At 40.4% G+C, this 21,917-nt stretch overlaps 1 protein-coding gene across 1 annotated transcript in view; it reads right to left on the bottom strand.

The window, feature by feature from the left end:
• fam189a2 (family with sequence similarity 189 member A2) overlaps positions 1-20,264 on the bottom strand; it is a 35,024-nt gene extending 14,760 nt beyond the window's left edge. The window contains exons 1-4 of the mRNA XM_002935596.5: positions 19,534-20,264; positions 10,002-10,058; positions 7,450-7,560; positions 88-216 (exon numbers count right to left, since the gene is read on the bottom strand). Coding sequence (XP_002935642.3) covers positions 88-216; positions 7,450-7,560; positions 10,002-10,058; positions 19,534-19,905 — 669 coding nt within the window. The 5' untranslated portion in view covers positions 19,906-20,264. The remainder of the gene's footprint in view (positions 1-87; positions 217-7,449; positions 7,561-10,001; positions 10,059-19,533) is intronic.
• Positions 20,265-21,917: the final 1,653 nt, after the last annotated feature.

The following is a 21,917-nucleotide window of genomic DNA, read 5'->3' as shown; positions in this document are numbered from 1 at the left end:
CCTGTGTGTTCCCATATTATTGAGGGGGAGGTGTTAATCAATTCAGGTGTAAAATAAAAGCTCGTCACTGTGAGTTTTCTTTACTACCTTGAGTAAGAGATGAACGGCATTACAGGACTGAACTGGGAAAAGCTTTAGAAAGTTCTCTCTTTCAAGGCACTTGTTGGCATAGATTTCTTCACAGCACACGCAGACTTTGCCTTCATTCATTTCCACCTGTAATTAGAGGGACAAGGAAAGATCTTTTAAATTAACAAAACACAATTATTCTATAACTGACTTACTGTACGTTAAAAATTAAGTACTAACTAAAGGTTGGGAGGCCAGCCCAGCGGTCACCTATAGTTGTGCCTACTGCTAGTTCCATCCCTGAGCTCAGCAGGCAGCTACAGTGCATATAAAAAGTCTACAAACCCCTGGTAAAATGTCAGGTTCCTGTGCTGTACAAAAATGAGACAAATATAAATCATTTCAGAACTTTTTCCACCTTTGATGTGACCTATAAACTGTACCACTCAATTGAAAAACAAACTGAAAATTCCAAAAAAACTAAAATAATGCAGTTGCATAAGTGTGCACACCCTTAAACTAATACTTTGTTGAATCACCTTTTGATTTTATTACAGCACTCAGTCTTTTGGGGTATGAGTCTATCAGCATGGCACATTTTGACTTTGCAAGATTTGCCCACTCTTCTTTGCAGAAACACTCCAAATCTGTCAGATGGCGAGGGCATCTCCTGTGCACAGCCCTCTTCAGATCACCCCACAGAAATTGTTCTTCTGGGTCCCTGAATGTATGGGACATGGATAAGAGTTTCAGGACTCCTCTCACAATTCCTGATATCGCCTACTTTCCTTTGCTCATCTTAATCTTAACATACAGAGGTAAGGGTTTTTATTTCTTTCACCCCACCCTGGCCAAGCCTAAAATCCCTGATTACAGTGTGTGTGTCTGTACATATATTTAGACACAAGCACGTGTATAAACACAAATACACACTAGCAGCAAACCTGCCACTTAGTGCAGACAATTGTTTCACTCTTCACAGTCAGCTCTAAGCTAACAGGCTTCTGACATAAACAGCAAGCTTCTCTTTGATGCACTAATACATGCACGAATATAGAAGCTAAGCCGGGGTGTGGGGGGCTGTACTTGTCAACAGGATGAGGATGCACACAGAAAGGTGATTCTTCTTTATTATGCTAAGTGCTAGTAATTTATAAGGCGGCTAATTCACTTTATATTTGAGTGCTCCTCCTGGCTATATATATATTTATATATATTTTTTATTTTATTTTATTTTAGCTACAGTTTTCCTTAAATAGAACTTACAGCTAAATTAAAGATGTGTTTAACTGTCCATGTGCTGTTTTTCCATCAATCAGCCCAGGCTTGACTAAAAGTTGTAGTCACTTTATTATAGGGCAGATAAAGTCCAGACCAGAAAAAAATAATATCTAGTTTTATTAGTGGCATGGCACAGGGCCTGATTTTCCAATTGCTGTCATTTATTCTTTCTCTGGTTATGCAACAAAAAGTTTGCAACAGGTCAAAGTTTTGAAACAGAAGGAAAAGTACAATCACTGGGTGGTGCCAAAACGTTAGGCACCCCCAGTAATTGTAATCGATTACCTTATACCCCAGGTTGGTGCTCCTGTTCTCCTGCGGAGAAACCACACCAACCTGGGGTAGCTGTGAGAGATCACCCCCGTGGGATGTTACCTTTTCTTCTCCTTTAAATGCAAACATCTTACTATTTGCTATAGATTACTACAACTAGGCAGACTTTGTACCTTTTATTACATTTCCTTTATTTTAATTCATTAGTACACCAAAAAGGTGCACTGAGCAATTGCTTATGCATTGGGCTTAAAGGGATTCTGTCATGATTTCTATGATTTTTTTTACTATATTACACTTTTCACATTGCAAATAATACACTCTACCATTTAAAATTGTATTCTTTAACCAATAAATGTATTTTTTTAGTTGTAATATTGGTGTGTAGGCAGCCATCTCAGTGCATTGTGCCTCAGTCTGAGCTTTCAGAAGGAGCAAGTGCTACACAGTAGAACTGCTTAAGATAACCTATTGTTTCTCCTACTCCTATGTAACTGGAAGAGTCATGAGCCGGACTTGGATTTTACTACTGAGTGTTGATCTGTTAGGGAGCATTTTTAGCAATGCAGCTGTCAGGGAACTCTTATCTTGCTATCATCCCATTGCTCTGCTCAGGGTCGGACTGGGGGTTGTAGGGCCCACTGGGGCTGGTGACCCCGTCAGCCGCTTCCCCCGCACCCCCTGCTGAGCCTGCCATACCCCCCCCACAGGGGCCCTAGCTGAGCCTCCTTAACTCTCCGCAGGGTCCCCCACCCGACTTCCTCAGCCAGGGGAAGTGCCCAAATATTCATGGGTTGGGTCTGGGCTCCCGGGGCCCACTGGGTTTCAGTCTGACCCTGTTCTGCTGATCTGCTGCTGGGTGGAAAGGGAGGGAGGTGATATGTAGCGCAGCAGTAAAGTGTGACTGAAGTTTATCTGAGCACAAGTCACATGACTGAGGGCACCTGGGAAAATAAGAATCCTGTTTGCTCTTTTGAAAAAGGATTTCAATGCAGGATTCTGCTGGAGAAGCTCTATTAACTGATGTAATTTGTGAAAAACATGTTTTCCCATGACCGTATTACATTATTGAAGAGGAGGACTGTACCAACACAACGCCAGAGGCACATGGAGGAGTCGCTCAGGGGCTCTAAATTAATTTTCATGGGAGTCCTGATTGTGGACAGCGATACAAAAACCCTATGCCAGAGCCATGGTGACCTAGCCACCCATTATGTGAGGATTGAGGAAGAAATATTTTTCCTAGTGCTTGATAAGAAGTTTCCAACTTTGCACATTTGTACCAAAAAAAAAAAAAAATACACACTGTATTTTTAAGGCTGTCTGTAGTTTTTTTATGGTCATGGTGAGTTTTCTTACATAATTTGTGTCAATAAGTCCAATTCTCTATTCATATTTCATTTAAATGTGCAGACACAAGCACTATTGTTTTTATTGAACATTTCATATGTTGTAAAAAACAGAAACAATTTTTATAATAATAATAATAATAACAATAATAATAATAAATTTGGTGTATTAGTTTCCCATAGAACAGCTGCAGTCCGTTAACAATGTATTCAGTGCATAGCTACAGCTCCAAAATATGCTGATGATGGAGAGTGAGTCCTGAAAAAGACTGAACACACTGCTTTCTACAAGGAAAAATTAGGTGTATACATGGCTGCAACAATACACAAAGCTGACCCGATGGATGCAGGGTGGACCACTGCGAATGGGACCAAGCAGGTTCATGAAAGATATGCATATTTTTCCCAAATATTTTACCTTCCAATGTTTGTAGGTAGCTAGAGAAATTTTGCCATGGGGCCCTGTAACTTCTTGTTATGCCACTGGGAGTATGTGTTTAATTAAAGCTCCCATAGCTATATCTGGTTGCCTACACATTCCTTACAAGCTTGCACTGTCGCATCAGAAACCCTTCCATGCCATGATCTGACCTTCTAATTATGTACTGAACAAGATGTAAATTAAGCTGCAGAGTCATGACACAAATTGCAGTAGCCAAAATATACTGTGCAACATTTAAAAATTCCTTAAGAGACAGAGCCGCTGTGAGCATTATTGTAAAAAATCTATACAATTTATTTAAAGTGACAACAACAAATGTTATCCTTGTTGCCTAGTACATTTCCTGAACCCACAGTCCTATCCTAGGCACCATGGATAAAAATCTGCCAACATCATCTGTAGTAGTTAGAAGAGATATTTTAGACTTACTGCTGTAACGCATGGAAACATGCATACAGGTTTAGCCAAGAAAGAATTTGTATTCATGCTGGAAAAAACCTGGTGCCTAGTACAGAGTACTTAGGTCCATGTCTGCCTCCAAGGCTATATGATCACAGCTTCCCTGACTGACACAACAGTTGTATGAGTAGGCAGTGTGTCCTTCTTCTCTATCTTAAGATGTGCTTACATGTATATATGTTTCTACCTGTACTGCATTTGCTTATTTACTATGATCTTCTTCTGTGCAATTGGAGGCAAGTAACAGTATAATGAAATAACGGCATATTTCTCAGGCTAAAGATTTGTGGGCAGCACATGCCTTTGACTTGTACTCTTTAGACACCTCCCTACCGGTCTCCGTTTCCTACAGGCAGTATACTGTACAGTGGGAAAAATAATTCACTGGGCTAACCAGACAGCTGTTAGATCTCCACAGAAAAGAACAAAAAACAAGGAGAAATATGTGCCAATTCCAATAAAGACACACAAACAGCTGTTAATGTAAGAAGTAGGTTTTGACTTTTTGTTGGAATGTAATTTTAAATCAAAATTCTAGAAGCATCATGTACAAACACATATATGAACAGTGTAATTGTGGCTACACAGGGTGTTAAGCCAGCCACACCTGCATCCAATTTATCCATTTATGAGTGGGCATGTATATAATGCAATTTGCAGCTTACATTGTCAGAGTGGGGCTTACGCCACTCCTAGCCATGGTATTAAAATAGAATAAGTGTGATTCTTTTGGTGCAAGATTTCTGCGTCTATTGATGCAACCTGCTGTGAAAAAGAAGTCACATTCGGTAGTGGTAGCTGTTGGGTTCCCCAGCATCAATAGGCAGACTGGCGCATGATGCAGCAGAAGGGGGTTATGGTGCTTAGCACAATTCTACGGAAGTGCAGGGAGCATATTTGGACACTAGCACTCTTAGTGAATACCTTCAATAAATGCAAAGTTTGCAGCCATTTTTTGATATGAATGCATTTGTGGCTGCATTCATAAATGACCCTTTAGGCCAGGGATGCCCAACCTTTTTTACCCAAGAGCCACATTCAAATGTAAAAAGAGTTGGAAAGCAACACAAGCATGGAAAATGTTCCTGGAGGCACAAATAAGGGCTCTGATTGGCGATTAGGCAGCCCCCCTGTGGACTGGAAGACTACATGAGGCTATGTTTGGCAGTTTACATGGTTTTTATGCAACCAAAACTTGCCTCCAAGCCAGGAATTCAAAAATAAGCAACTGCTTTGAGGCCACTGGGAGCAACATCCAAGGGGTTGGTGAGAAACATGTTGCCAATAAGCCACTGGTTGGGGATCACTGCTTTAGGCCTTGCAACCCAAAGCAGCAAACGTGGTAGTATGCTGCTTACCAAGGCTGGAACTAGGGTTAGGTAGAATCATCCTATTTAAGGCTTGCGCTTTTATTGTTCAAACCCAATGAACATAAGCAGTTCCTAGTTTTTTCTGTAGCTTCTAGTGTAAATTGGTCTATGTTTTCCAAAAACGTTGTCAGACAGCGAGTAATGGTGTGGTAGAATCCTGGGGGAAAGGGTTGGACACAGATTGGCAGCTTTGCCTTTGGTGTAAAAGTTCCTTGTCCCAGATTGACTGCCTGAAGGCAAGTATCTAATAGATTACCCCAGTTGCTAGATCAGAAGCAAATAGTACAGCTGTGTTTATATTAACATCAACTATAGACGGAATGAGTGATCACCAATAAAAATGCCTTGAAAAAACTGACCCCATTGTGTGTAATTGTGATACAGACTTAGGGACATATTTATTATGCTGTGTAAAACGAATTCGCTGAAAAACGGCATAAAAAGCTGTGTAAAATAAACGGAGAAGATCCGCTGCCCGAACACCAGATTTTACATTGTTATTTTACGTAAGTTCCGGCGGAAGAAAAAACGTGTAAAACAATTAAGCCGTTTTTACGCCATTTTTTACACGCCAAATTGTTATTTTACGTAAGTTCCGGCGGAAGAAAAAACGTGTAAAACAATTAAGCCGTTTTTACGCTTGTGAAAAATGGCGTAAAAACGGCTTAATTGTTTTACACGTTTTTTCTTCCGCCGGAACTTACGTAAAATAACAATTTGGCGTGTAAAAAATGGCGTAAAAACGGCTTAATTGTTTTACACGTTTTTTCTTCCGCCGGAACTTACGTAAAATAACAATGTAAAATCTGGTGTTCGGGCAGCGGATCTTCTCCGTTTATTTTACACAGCTTTTTATGCCGTTTTTCAGCGAATTCGTTTTACACAGCATAATAAATATGTCCCTAAGTCTGTATCACAATTACACACAATGGGGTCAGTTTTTTCAAGGCATTTTTATTGGTGATCACTCATTCCGTCTATAGTTGATGTTAATATGGTGTGGTGGTGTGGTGAATTTGCTCGCCGTTTTTTACACAGCATAATAAATATGCCCCTTAGTTTGTAAGTTTCACAGGGATAGGAAATTATGTGACCATGGCACAGTGATTTGTGCCATTTTGTGGGCTGTGTTCAATTATGCAAGGATTCTGGGTAAGAACAATTCATTGAAGGTAGAGAAGATGCCTATTTTTACAATTTTCCTTCTCCTTAATAAATGAGCTCTAGAGTCCTTTATTAGCTCAAGTCTGCTCTGTTCAAAGAGAGAAAATATAGAGCACTTAGGTCCCTGCTTCAGGCATGGTACATTCTATGGCTAACAGTACAACATTCTGAATTGTTTAAAGAGAACCACATTTACTTTGGTGTGAGACTCTTCTAGGGTAATGTCATCCCCAACACCTGGACTGGAGTAGAATAAAAATAATAATAAAAAACGGGGTGCATCAATTCCGTTCTGGTACAATCCTGGCTCTGGGATTGTTTTAAACTGCTTAGACCTATTTGTCATGGAATCTTTAAGGATTATGTAATTTAAGTCAGAAAGTTTGCATCTAGTAGCCCATAACAACCAATCAGCAGAGCAGCAGGTAGCATTTGCTAGTTATCTGTTTGAAAGCAATGATATGATTGGTTGCTATGGGATTAACCTATTTTCAATTCCAGATGGAAATATTCTAGGGAAAAAATAAACAGCTACTGGGAAACGGGATGAATGGGATCACGGAACAAAATACAGGAATATTATATACACACAATTGCCAAACATTACTTAACCACAACAGATAGATGACTCTGAAACAAGTCTGTATAACATCAAAAAGCCAAATATAAACAAACAATTACATGAACATAACAAACTTAAAATAGTCCCCAATCAAATCCAGGGATTGATATGAACAGCAGAGCAGAACTTTCAGCTGCCATGGTATACAGTATGTTGGGAAATGCCAACTGCCAAGGCATGGATTGGTTTCTTCTGCTGGTAAATGATCAAAGTGCTAAGGATATGATTGCAGGAAGCTATTTGGCTCATAGCTCAATCATTCTAAAAATATAAAACAATGCATGATTTAACTGATGGCTAAGCCTTTTTTCATCTGTGGTATCATGAGGAGAAGTTACAGATTTACAGTGACAGAACATTACAGTTATTCATTACTATAGACGTCCCAGTAAGATTTATAGAGTGCAATGGTTCACTTACCAGCTGACAGCTGGGAACACTGGATACAAACTGAGCCCCTTGGCATCCCAAGATAAATCCGGCCAGGTTCAGCAGGACACAGACCACCGATAACATGACAAATAGGTTTACCTAGCAAAGACACACAGATAGATTATCTGTTCCCAACTAATATTGAAGCATTTATGCCAGACAACAGAAACAGCTTTAATGCTACAGGCAAATAAAAACAGGAGACTACAACTGCACAAGAAATAGATGACTAGGTATGCACAAATACAGAAAATAGTATAATAATTATGTCACTATGGAAAGAAATTGCAGGTGGAAGACAATTTACAACACTTTTTGTACTTATATTTACATAAATAACTTGAATAGAAAGCATGAAATGTAATCATTGCTATTTTTAACTGCAATCAAATTGCAGCTACAAACTACAGGCCTCAGATTATCGACACTCATGAATCAATGCTTTACTGCATTTATTTACTGCTGTTCTAGCAAAAAAAGTAATGTTATATTCCAAGTCTCTATCTAAAATCACAAATAAACTAAGCTGTAGCACAAATTTCAGCAAGAGCTTTTCCCTGGACTGTGTATGGAATCATATATATATATGGTACCAGCACTGAAAATCAATGAACATATGGCTTTAAAATTTATTGGCATAATAATATGAGGCTGAAAACATGATTGCCATTGCAGTAGACTCAATAATACGGATCACACTGCACAATTGCAGACATACATCCAAGTCGTGGAAAGGCTCTTAATAAATAGGAGCTTTTTTCACTGTTCTGTATAGCATACTGTGCACTTCTAGTGTAAAAGTACACTAAAATATTGGCTACATCACTGAATTTTTCCTTTGGTCTTCAAGAATTATTAACGCTGCCTGGATAGCTAAACACATGGCAATAATGTTAACTGTAGTATTAGGAGGCTCATCCCAGGACTAGTACATGGTATTTGGTGCAAATATTTGCACCAATATATAGCACCATTGTTTTCACACTACTTAATGGTGATGTTTGTCTCAAATGTTAATAAATATGCCTCTAAATGTTGGATGTAGATGCAGGAACAAAGCTCTCCATCAGGCTTTATCTGATCCAACTGACTTTACAGTCGCGTGGAACAGATATTGTAGGATTCTACAAAATCTCGTGCTGTTGCATGACAAGATCAGATAAAATCTTACCCACAAAATCTGATCAAAATCTCCCATGTAGTTTAACCCCAAAGGAAGAAGAAAACTATCTTGAATGCATCCATAACAGTACACACTATTATCAGTCATAGTCATACTATCAGGAACTGTGACAAAATTGAAGAACTGTATGTTTTGTTTTGTTTTTGTTTTTTAAATACCTCCCTAATGCAGGGTTACTTTTTTGTTCTGTAGTGTAGTCCTGAGGCTCTGAATCTCAGTCATTCACATTGGGTAGGGGCACAGTGACCCCATAATAGGCTGGAGTACAATTGACATTTGTACTAAAGCCTATAGGAAGATAACTAACCAGGCTAGCATCATTTACAGATCTGGCATTCAATATTTAGCGTATCAGGGGTGTCCCAATTAGCAAAGTAACTCTGGCCTGCAGGGGTGGGTTAAGACTGTAACTGCAGTGATTTTGTTATTGATACTGTTGTTATTGATACTGTTATCCTAACAGGAATGTGTCATCAACAGGGCTCTTACACATGGGTGTTTACTCCTGTTTTCCCTTGTGGTGGAATACATAAAAAAGTCTATGTAGTGGAACATACAAACTAACTAATGTGTAAGAGTCCTTGGGCAAGCATGTCTTACACAGATGAAGTAATTATTAATCACCCATGGGTTGATTACTAAAGTATAATTCACCTAAAATAACTTAGTATAATGTTGATAACAGTATTCTAAGACCAGTTACAATCACACTTTTTCTGCTCATATAGATTTTTCGTAAGTAAGTATAGAAGGCAGGCAAAACAGTGTAACGTGAGCCCTGGGGAGAAATGTGCAAGTGAGCCCTAATGATAAAGTAGACTTTGCCAGGCTTTAATTGTCTTTTAAGTGAAATACTCAAAGTACAAGAATGATTAAATGGGACATACTGTGTAAGAAAGAAGAATGTGCCAGTGCATTATACAACTCTAAACACAGAAGTATTGTGTATGTGTTTGGCCTGAATTATTGAAAATTTCTCAAAAAATCCTACTAGTCACACGGTCCCACCCATGTGTTTAATTTCCTGCTGCCATCTTTCCCAAATTGTGCAGGGGTGCTGGCAGCACTCATACCACTGCATTGTAGAATAGGAACCAACCAGTAGCTAGACTGACGTGATTGGATGCTGAAGCCTGTCTTTGCTTGTGTGACTGCAGGGCTGTGACTGACTATACCCCTCTTACTGTACTTCTAGCAGGGTCCAGTAGAACACACCCACCCCTCAACTGACAGTAGCAGATCTATAGGGAACTCCAATAAAGGGGCTATTTTTAAAGCTAATTATACAGCACCATATAGTATTCATTATTGCCTACAACATTATTTATGCTGTGTGTCTCCTTTAAGGCTCACTTACTAGCAAAACCATTGGCCTCTTCCATGTGGTCAGTCCTACTATACCAGACAGAATTACCTGTAGGATAAAAGAAAAGCAAGAAAGCCTATGAGATGCAGTGTCATAAAAATACATTAAAGACACCCTTACTGCAACAACTGAGAGATGATTGAGAATAGTGACACCCACAGGGCTTGACCTGCACTGCTAGGTACTGTAAATTAATGTATACATTCATTCTCTCACTGTATTGTGCTAAAAGAAGTAAAATTCCTATAATGGAGAATGACAGGCAACATGACAGGCAATGTTTGTGAATATCTAAATGGATGTCTTATGGCACAATACCTTTAAAGGAGAAGGAAAGGCTAAGTAACTTGGGGGTGCACACATGTTAGGCACCCCCAAGTGACTTAAATCACTTACCTTGTACCCCGGGCTGGTGCCCCTGTTCGGAGAAAACCGCACCAGTCCGGGGTAGCTGTAGCAAGCAATTCCTTCTTCCGAGGCGAATTCCCTGGGCCGGCCCATGCGCAAGCACGCCAACGCGGAAGAAGGAAGCGCTCACAGCTACCCCGGGCTGGTGCTGTTCTCTCCTAACAGGGGCACCAGCCCAGAGTACAAGGTAAGCAATTAAAAGTCACTTGGGGGTGCCTAACATTTTGGCACCCCCAAGTGACTTTGGCTTTCCTTCTCCTTTAAACACCATGTACCAGTGACATTAAATTCAATAGCAATCTTCTTTCCAAAAATCACGTTTATTTAAACAAAGAAGGGCCCATCAAGCAAGTTCTAGGAAGAAGTTAATTCAGCAATTCTGGTCAGAAATAATGTAAGACTGGCAAGAATATGAAATATATCACCTATATAGAAATGTTTTAATCAGTGTTCTGTATTAAACATGTTTACTGTATATATAGATACCAAAACAAAGGTGCTATATTTGTTTTTTTACAGAAAACAGAGTGAAGCAGTAACATTGGTTTGTAAAAAAAAAAAAATGGATTGCTGTAGGAGCCTCCACCATCTAACAAGGAGTACATATGAAGATGTCTGTTTTACAACATGCTTCCTTATTGTGTTGGGTTGAAAACCCCAACATACTGTTCTTCTACTTTGGCTTATTCTTCCGCTTCTTCTTCTTAGCGCCCCCCATTTTCTAAACATTACTCCTCCTAGAGTTTTGGGGGTACAACGCCGAAACTCCCCACACATCTTCGCCCTATAGCGGAGCAGGTTGCTTGTGCTTTTCTAAGCGATCCCGCCCCCCGTCTTTTTGTGGCGCCGCTCCGAACCCCCCAATTTTCCCATTGACTTTGACAGGGAAGATTTTCAAACTGCTGCCAATCTTACAGCTTTGAAGTTACACCCCCCAAACTTGAATAACATGATCATGGGGTCACCCTGAATGAAACAGCAGCATTTGTTGGATGACCCCAAAGTGGGAGGGGCCAGCAACAGCCAATCAAATTTCATCCATTAACTTTAATGGGGAAATTGAAACTGCAGCCAATCTTACAGCTTACAGCTACACTCCCGAAACATGAATCACATAGTCATGGTGTCAGCCTGAATGAAAATATGATGAGTGCTGGATGCCCAAAAGTGGGAGGAGCTGTGAACAGCCAATCAGATTTTACCTATTGATTTGGCGGAAATTCAACCTGCTGCCATTCTCACAGTAATAACACCGGGGCCCCAAACTTTTTACACTTGGTCACTAGGGGACTGCAGTTTTAGATTTGAAAAGTGGGCAGAGCCACTAACAGCCAATCAGATTTCACCTATTGATTTTTATTGGTTTGATGCCAGAGTTCCCAAACTTTGCACAGTCAGTCACTGGGTGACTATGCATTCAATTTTTTTTTTTTTTTTTTTTTTTAAAACCTGCAAAGTGGGAGGGGCCAACAACAGCCAATCAAATTTTACCCATTGACTTTTATGGGAAAATTTAAACTGCTGCCAATCTTACAGCTTTGAGGCTACAATCCCCAAACTTGAATCACATAGTCATGGGGTCAGCCTGAATGAAAATATGATGATTGCTGAATGCCCAAAAGTGGGTGGAGCTGTGAACAGCCAATCAGATTTTACCTATGGACTTGTGAAAATCCAACCTGCTGCCATTCTCGCAGTAATAACCTCAGGGTCCCCAAACTTTGCAGAGTTAGGCACCAGGTAACTGTGGTTCAAGGTAAGACAAATTGGGTGGAGCCACCAACAGCCAATCAGAGTTTACCTATTGAGTTTCAATGGGGAAATTCAGCCTGCTGCCATTCTCACAGAATTAACACCAGGGTTCCCAAACTTTTCACAGTTGGTCACTAGTGGACTGCAGTTGTAGTTTTGAAAAGTGGGTGGAGCCACCAACAACCAATCAGATTTCACCTATTGATTTTTATTGGTTTGTTGCCAGGGTTCCCAAACTTTGCATAGTCAGTCACTGGGTGACTACGCATTTAAGTTTTTTTTGTATTTTTGTAAGTGGGTGGAGCAACTAACAGCCAATCAGATTTTACCTATTGACTTTAAATGGGGAAATTCAGCCTGCTGCCATTCTCACAGTATTAACCTCAGGGTACCCAAACTTTTCACAGTTGGTCACTAGAGGACTGCAGTTTTAGTTTTGAAATAGTGGGCGGGGCCACCAACAGCCAATCAGATTTCACCTATTGAATTTTATTGGTTTGATGCCAGGGTTTGATGTCAGTCGCTGAGTGACTTCGTACTCAAGGTTAGAAAAAGTGGGCGGGCCCGCCAAAAGCCAATCACATTTCTTTCATTGTTTTCAGTAGGGAAATTTTAACTGCTGCCATTCTCACATGTTTAATGTCAGGGTCCCCAAACTTTGCACAGTTTGTCACTAGGTGACTATGTTCCAAGTTTAGAAAAGTGGGCGGGGCCAACAACAATCATTCAGATTTCACCTATAGACTTCATATGTTTAAATTTAAACTGCTGCCATTCTTTAAATATTAATACTAAGGTCTCCAAACTTTGCAGAGCTAGTCACCCGGTAACTGCGGTTCAGAGTTAGAAAAAGTGGGTGGAGCCACCAACAGCCAATCAGATTTTAACTATTGATTTTCAATGGGGAAATTCAACCTGCTGCTATTCTTACAGTATTAACACCAGGGTCACTAGGGGACTGCAGTTTTAGGTTTTAAAAAGTGGGTGGAGCCACCAACAGCCAATCAGACTTCAACTATTGATCTTTTTTTTGTTTAAATTTAAAATGCTGCTTTTCTCACACTTTTTATGTCATGGTTTCCAAACTTTGCACAGTCAGTCACTGGCTGACTACATATTCAGGGTTAGAACAAGTGGGAGGGGCCACCAACAGCAAATCCATTTCCACCCATTAGATTTCATTGGTTTATATTTAAACTGATGCCATTATTTAAATATTAATTCCAGGGTTGTTTAAGTTTCCAGAGTTAGTCACGGAGTATTTGCCATTCAAAGTTAGAAAAAAGTGGGTGGAGCCACCAACCGCCAATAACATTTCACCTATTTACTTTTAATGGTGAAGTGTAAAGTGCTGTCAGTCACAATTTTTATGCTTGAGTCCCCAAAATTTGCAAAGTTGGTCACTGGGGGACTGCAGTTCAAAAATAGGAAAAGTGGGTTGGGCCACTAACAGCAAATTTCATCAGATTTCATGCATTGAACTTTATTGGTTTAAATTTAAAATGCTGCCGTTCTTTAACTATTAATCCTAGGGTCCCTAAACTTTACAGAGTCAGTCACTGGGTAACTGCAGTTCCAGGTAAGAAAAAGGGGGTGGAGCCACCAACCACCAATCAGATGTCACTCTTTGATTTCAGTGGGGAAATTTAAGTTGCTGCCTTTCAGCCACTATTAAAACCAGGGTCCCCAAACTTTGCACAGTGGTTTTTACTATATAACTGTGGTCCAAGGTTAGAGAAAGTGGGCAGAGCCCATTCAGTGACGTCATGTTTTTCAACCCAACATGAAGTTTGTTCTCAAACTTCCCTTTCTAGTTAACAATAGTATTTAAGGGTAGCCACATAACATAATCTCATCTAGGTAAAACTATACCTCAAGATATTATGTCTAGTCAATAACAAAACATATTTAATGCTTTCTTAGGTGCTTTGTATTTGCTGGGCCACATAATGCTCACCTACCAGTTTAAGATGTATTGTGGCCCTTGCATAATTTATTTCTAGCTGACTGATAATGATGAGAATTGATTTAACTTTATTACAGCAGAAGTGGCAGACAGAAATGGCACTGTGCTAATGTACAGTTCCTGTACCATTTTTTATGGAAGCTCGCCAAAACCAGGTCCCCTCCATAGAATTCTCTTCTCTTTTTTTAAAATCTATTTCATACTTGCCTAGCTGGCAAGTGAATCAATAAGTAATGACTAATAATGCACCTGCCCCTCTATCAAGAGAGGGCCTGTCTAACTGTCTTCCTTGCCTGTTCTGGGCTAAATAACCTGGGCAGTACTCTGCCTGGAGCTGTGAGCGCACATTGATATGCACTAGTCTGGGTTAGCAATGATCTCACTGATGCTACACAAGTAGAAGTGTATCACAAAAAAAAGTGATGCACTGGTTTTGGTGCTAAAATAGCTCACCATAATGTCCCTTTGCACACTTAAACACACATACACACTGTCACATAACTTTAGATGTACACACATGTATACAGAAAAATTCTTTTTTTATTATTTATTTTACCCTTTTGTCTTGATTTCCCCATTAAAACTGTTTATATTGGCAGTGTGACTATTGAATCAGGTATTTGACCACTAATTAAGCTGTTGTATGACTTATTTTGTTATTTGACAATTTATGTGGTTTTATTGCATTCTTCTCCTCGCTGCACTATTCCTGATCTGTTCCGTTTTTTAGTATAGCTTTAGTGTTTGGTAGAAAAACCTATCCTAGTCTTTACCTATTTTAAATTCAACAGAATGTGTACTTTACAAAAATATGTTTTTTGGGGGGGTCTCTATACAGTTAGGGGGTCTTACTGCACATTATACGCTGTCAGGGGGCTCTGTTTGCAAAAGCTGTTTATATGCACTATTTTCATTTTGGTTTCTGTACAAACTGCATACTTTGGTATATTTATGCATATTGGGCGTCAAACTGTTCAGTAGACCTTTGGTGTTCATATTTGGGGCAATATACCTTTGTATGTGTAGGGACCCATAGGGTTAAATGGCCCCTATGGCTTTAAATCTCCACAGGTTCAGTTCCCTTAGTTGCTGGGCAGAAGGGAATGTATCTAAGTAAGTTAATGTACATATTATGCTATTGCCTAGGAGGTAGGGTTACCACTTCCTGCCTTACTTTAATATAGTGCTGGGAAAGGAGTGGTACTTCCTCTTTGCTTCCAGAGAAACAGGGTGGATTTGCTGGGTGCCTGGGCACAGACCCAGTTATAGTCTGGGGAACAGGGCCCTGTGAATGAGGCATTAGATAATGGCAGGTGTACCTCTAGTACCACTCTAGGAGTGTAAGACAGTTAGGGTTGATCTAGAAAGAGCAGTTCTGAGCTCCAACAGAGGACTGGTAGATTTGGAGGTATCTCTCCCAGGCCATATTGCCTGTAGTGTAGGGATCCCAGTGGATAGGGAATCAGGAGAGAGAATTCCCTGAGGTGATCCAAGCCACTACAGGGTGTTGCAAAGGTGAAGTGAGCAAGAGGGGTGTAGTTGCACAACACCCTCACCTCCCTCTTCCACTTAGCAAAGGCCTATTCTGGGTGAGAGAGTAGAGTGTAACCCATGTTCTACTGGTACTATTCTTGGAAGCAGTTATTGAGCCAAAATAGAGGTTACACATGTAAGAAATTATAAGAGATAAATGTGGCAAATTGCAAACATTTTTAGACACTTCAGAAATGCTGTCAAAACTACTAACTTTAGGAAAGCTTTGCCATTAGGTAGTTTTGGGTATAAAGAAATATTTGGCTATTTTGGATTTGTCTAAATATATAGTATTATCTAAAAATATATGGTTTTCAGGTTTCACCCTACTTTTTTTTTTACCCCATACTGCCTGTATGCTATGAATTGGATTTATGTAAGCCATAAAATTAGAATGCACAAGGTATATTTTGGTGTCTCTAAGTTCCATGTGCTTTGACAAACCTATGTACAGTGGGCATCAAACTGTTCAGTAGACCTCTGGGGTTAATATGGTTACCTAATTATTTGTAGGAGATAAGATGCTGCAAAATGGAAGTTTTATCAAAATGGACACTGTTAGGAAAGCTTTGTGGCTTGGTACTTTGGAGTAGAAATACATGTGTACCCCATTTTGAATTTGGGAGAATGTTTATTTTCCAAAAAAGAGAACATAGTTTTTTGTTGCTTTACCCTACATAAAATGCTGTCAATGTGTTGATTTTGCTGTAACTGAAATGATAGATCATATGGTGTATGCTCACCTTGGGTCCCCTAAATGTCACATACTTAGGTAACCCTATACACACTGGGCAACTGTTCAGGGGACCCTGGCATTCATAGGATGTTTTTTTAATTTTTTTCTCTTAGTACCTAATATGTGGGAGATAAGATGCTGCGAAGTGGAAGCGTGAGGTGATTTTTGGAAATGTCCCCAATTTTAGGAAAACATTGCGGCTTAGTTCTTTGGAGTAAAAAGACATGGGTACGTATTCTGGATTTAAGGGAATGTGTACTTTCCAAAAATATATGGTTTCCTGGGGTGAACTTACTTTTTTGTAGCTTAACTCTACATAAAATGATGTAAATGTGTATGATTTTGCAGGAGCTGAAATGACATAAATGATAGATAATATGGGGGTATTTTTTATTTTGGGGCCCCTAACTGCCACATACTTAGGTGGGAGATAAGATACTATAGACTGGACACTTTGAAGCAATTTTTCAAAAATTTCACAATTTATTCTAAAAATCAATAACTTTAGGAAAGCATTGCAACTTGGTAGTTTGGAGTAGACACCGTTTTACCTATTCTGGACTGGCCAGAATCTTTTCTTTTAAAACATTTATAGCTTTCTAGGGTAAACCTACTTTTAGTGGAATCTTTGGCCTTGAAATGTAAAGTATGCAGCTTTTTGGAGCAGTGACTTGGATATTTGGTAGTGTACTGCTGGGAGCTTTTGACCTATACAAGTGACAAATCTCTATAAAACTATATATATTTGGTATTGGCACGTTCAGGAGACATGTGACTTTCCAAATCAGTTGTATTTTCATGCATTTTTCCCATTTTTTAGACATATCTTGTTACAGAAATGTAATTACTCGAAAATTCTAGCATATTTTGAAAGCAATATTTTGTTTTCCTGGGTAAACAAAAAAGTCCCCCAAGGAAAGGCCCCCTAAACGAAAGAGCACAAAAATGTCCAAAAACTGTCTGGCAATAAAAGTTCTGAGAAACAGTTGATTTAGAGCAGAAATCCCCAACTAGTGGCTCGGGGGCAACATGTTGCTCACCAACCCCTTGGATGTTGCTCTCAGTGCCCCCAAACCAGGTACTTATTTTTGAATTCCTGACTTGGTGGAAAGTTTTGGTTGAATAAAAACAAGATTTACTACCAAATAAAGCCTCCTGTAAGCTGATAGTGTGCATAGAGCCTACCTAGTAGCCAATCGTAGCCCTTATTTGGCACCTCCATGAACTTTTATGATGCTTGTGTTGCTCTCCAAGTCTTTTTACATTTGACTGGGGCTCCCAAATAAGAAAGGTTAGGGATCCCTGATTTAGAGACTGAGAGATATCTGGCAGTGTATTGACATATACCACCAGGATGACTACTTTTTTGTACATCTATATGATATTAGCAGTGCTGGGCCAAACTCAATTCGGAAAGGGAGCCATAAGGGCTTATAATGACAAGCATTTTAATCTGCGCTCCCCTTCAGTGGAACGCAGGAGAACACCAACACAGGGAAGTAAAAAAAACGCTCAACAGTGTGAGCCATAGCTCTGAACCACAGATGTAGACCTGTGACAAACCAGCTGATGAGCAAATAAAACATAAATTAATGGCATAACCTAAGTAGTTGCTTGCACAAAGGTGACATTTCTCAATGCTTTTCTTCTCTCTCCTTTTTAACCCAAACTAGCCAGTAATATAATGAAATATAATCTCAGTCATGGTTTTGGGGGCCTGTGTAGAAGTAGCATTTTGTTTTTTGGCAGATAGGCCCAATTAGCTTCAAATTAGTCTTGTAGAAAATCAAGGACCCACTGATATTTCAGTATAGCAGATATGTTTTTATTGCATCCTTTCAGCAGCTGAAGTGCAACTTCTCCAATTGCCTCTGAGGATGCTGAGGGCATCAACTAGTCCTGATGGGCCACATGGACAAATTAACTTTTACAGCCCTTACAAGTGGGTGTTTATTCCTGCATCCCCCTTCAGTTGATCCTTCTGTGCGTTCCACCGCAGGGCAACACAAAAAGAAACAGTGCCAAACATGAGGGGGAACGTAACTTGATTCACCTGATTGGGTACAGTCCAACAGGGATGCATAGCTGTGTTTCTTCCTGCATTCCCCTGCACTGGAATGCAACAAATATCCACTGCAGTAGAACGCAAGGCAAAATGCCTATGTGTAAGAGATCTAGACCATCTTTGTCCAAGTGTTGTTCAAGGGCACCATCATGTATCATTTTTCAGTACTTAACTCCTCAACACCATTCTTCTTCCTCTTTGCAGAAATAAGCAGAGGGAAATATTGATTAGCTGAACGATAACATGGAAATCCAGTGCTCCTGAAGGCTGACCTTGGCGCACTGTCTTAGGCTCTAATAAATAAAATAAAATTAAGCTGCAAGAGGGAAATGAGTAGCAAAGCATTTGGTGCAATAAAAGTGAATGCATTTGCAGTTTATATTGAAGTGTAATAGTGTTCAAACTCTCCATCTGATCTAGTACACTCTTGGTTTGTCTACCTCCTGTCAGTGTAGTGGTACAACTGCTATTAAAGCAGCAGGTACAGGAACCCTGGGCTGCTGAACCCTACAGATTCAAATCATTTTATTGTAATTTTCTGTAAAATAGGGCAAGAATGTGCAAACCTGAGATTACTAATAAAGGTATCTGAAGATCAGTAATTACCCATTCCTGAAACATGGGCCCGCAATTGCCCTGGATCCCTCAGGTGTCTTATTTCACCCCTGCACCAGTGACTATTCCCTTGGTAAAAGGTTTCTGCCATATGAGTTAGTATTACAGTATATCAGTCATTTGTTAGTTCTAAGAGTATCACAGATGGTGTTCAGCACTGACAGCTCAATTTTAACAAGTTAACGAACAAGACACATCCAAGGGCATCATCATTAACACATTATTGAGTAACAATGCTGGCATCATAGACCATTAATCAAGCTGCCAGGTAGGCTCACTGTCAAAGGAGGCAACAGCAGCCTCAGGGGGCTTAACTCCTAGAATCCCACCACAGCCATTAGCTATCACAGGAGGTTTAGGGATGTTCAGCACAAGAAGCTGAAGACCTGTTTGCCATGATAGAAGGACCACTCACTGTGCCACTGTGGTGCCCAGGTGCTGTACTTACCGAGGATCCAGCCCAAAAGGGGCAAGAGCTCCTGATCTGGGGGGACTTGCTGAGAGAAAGTGCTCCGAAGCTGAGGGCCACAGTACAACAGCCCAGGATGAGCTGCAACAAGCCCAGGGAAAGTAGCGGTCTCCCTGGCAGGATGAGCCCAGACCCCGCCCGACGCCTGGAAGATAAGGCAGGGGGTGGAGGAGGGGAGCAAAGCCCTTGCGATGCAGAACAACGAGGAGGCTGCAGCCCTCCGCGACTCCTGCGGGGTCGGTGAAGTGCCGGGTCTCCCCCAGGTGAAGATGCGGTGGGGACATTGCCCATAGAAGTGGATAACCCTGCCATGGGGCAGCAGGACCCAGGAAGAAGCACCGGGAGGGACATCACTGCATCACTGGGGATAAGTCCGAGAGTAGGGAACCTGTAAATCCATCCTCAGCCTTGCACGTCCTTTCCTACAGTGCCCCTCGGGTCTCCGCACACTTCCATGCTGCTGGCTCCCTGTGCGCTTTATTCGTGCATGTCAGGGCTTCCCCTTCTCATTTCTGCCTTCCACCACCCCCCCTCCCGCTTTCCCTGACTCCGGACTGTTGTTTCCACTGGGTTATCCGAGCTGGAAGTTTAAAATAACTCCAGTGATTAGTAGGAGGGGAGCAGCTCACAAGTACAGCAGCGTTTCGCTTTCACATTTTTGGCAGGGAGACAAAATGGGCGGGAGTGACGGCATTGAAGTTGGTTTCTTATTCGTTCATTGAAGTTGGTTTCTTATTCAGTCAGTAAATAAGTAATTGGTGTTTTAACGAAATAAATGACCTTGCCCCACAGATTTAAACGTTCACATTAATTGTCAGATATGCCCTAAATAAACTACAGCTTGTTCCTGCCTGGCCCAAAATGGTTCTGGGCAGGAACACTGCCACCAATGGGGCAATAGTTTCTTCTTCCCTACCATGAATAAGTAATGATTCAAAGGGTTAAATGACCTGGGGCCATTGATTTCAACCCATATATTTGCAGTCGGGTGTCCCACATTCTATGCACCCCATTCCAGCCTGGCAAAAAAGGATTCTGGGCAGTAAAAGTGGCATAAAAGTGGGCATCTTTACTATTCTGTCTATTTCAATAAGTAATGGGTGCTGAAGGGGTTAAATGACCTTGGGCCACTGATTTCAACCCATATATTTGCATTGTTTGCACCCTGTTCCAGCCTGGCCCGAAAAGGTTATAGTCCTTGCTATTCTGCCTATTTGAATAAGTAACAGGGGTGCTGAAGGGGTTAAATGGCCTTTGGCCACTGATTTCAACCCATGTTTGCAGGTAGTGGGGCTCCACACTGTATGCAACCCGTTCTGGCCTGGCCCGATAAGGTTCTGTTACTGCGTCTCCCAGCTTGCACAAGTATTTAATAGAATTCTCTCAGTGGCTTAAATATAGTTGGAGCACACACTATGACTGTGGGGTCCCTGAAGAAGGGGGGAAGGTTCACACACAAATGTGCAGAGTGCAGGGAAACTTGAAAAAAAAAATTGCTGTAGGCCTAAGGATGAGGTCTTGCATTTATGCCCCTGACTTCTTTGTATGACATCATCATTTTAAATAAACCAACCAATGAACATGTTGTCCATCAGGTAATGGGTCAGTTCCTGGGAAAATTTTGGGCAGCACTGCTGTAGTTAGAGCATGTCTAGTTCTAGTTTATACTGGGTATCTATTATCCACATAATTTATTTATATAGTCCCAGAAAGTTTCAGAATTAAAAATAAGATTGTAGGTAGAGTTGCAAATCGCCATCTACCAGCAATTTATATCACTGTCCCTCCCCCTCCCACAGACTGATAATATATACACCCTGTTCCAAATTATTATGCAAATGATATTTTTCTCATTTACCAAAATAATTGATGTAAATAACAATCAGCATAATTCTCGTGTTATCAACTATTAAGAGTACAATTCAAATTTTATTGAACAAACCTCCTAATGATAACAGTATTTTTTTTAAGAATAAAAAACTTACAATGCACTGTTCCAAATTATTATGCAAATTCTATTTAAGTGTCACAAAGATTAATTAAAATCATGGATGGCATTGTGTCTTGAACGAAGTATGAAAACAGATATTTCACAAAAACTTAAGCGTGATCATCGCACTATTAAGAGATTTGAGGCTGCTTCAGAGCACAGACGTGGTACAGAAGGAAGAACTATGCTTTCTGTAATAAAATCATCTTCATGCATGACAGTGCACCATCTCATGCTGCAAAGAATACCTCTGCATCAATGGCTGCTATGGGGATAAAAGTCATGGTGTGGCTCCATCCTCCCCTCACCTCAATCCTATTGAGAACCTTTGGAGCATCCTCAAGCAAAAGATCTATGAGGGTGGGAGGCAGTT

This window comes from Xenopus tropicalis, chromosome 1 (genome assembly GCF_000004195.4).
Source record: "Xenopus tropicalis strain Nigerian chromosome 1, UCB_Xtro_10.0, whole genome shotgun sequence".
Classification (NCBI taxonomy): Eukaryota; Metazoa; Chordata; class Amphibia; order Anura; family Pipidae; genus Xenopus; species Xenopus tropicalis.
Note: the sequence above shows the minus strand (reverse complement) of the source record. Positions and strands in the feature narration are given on the sequence as shown.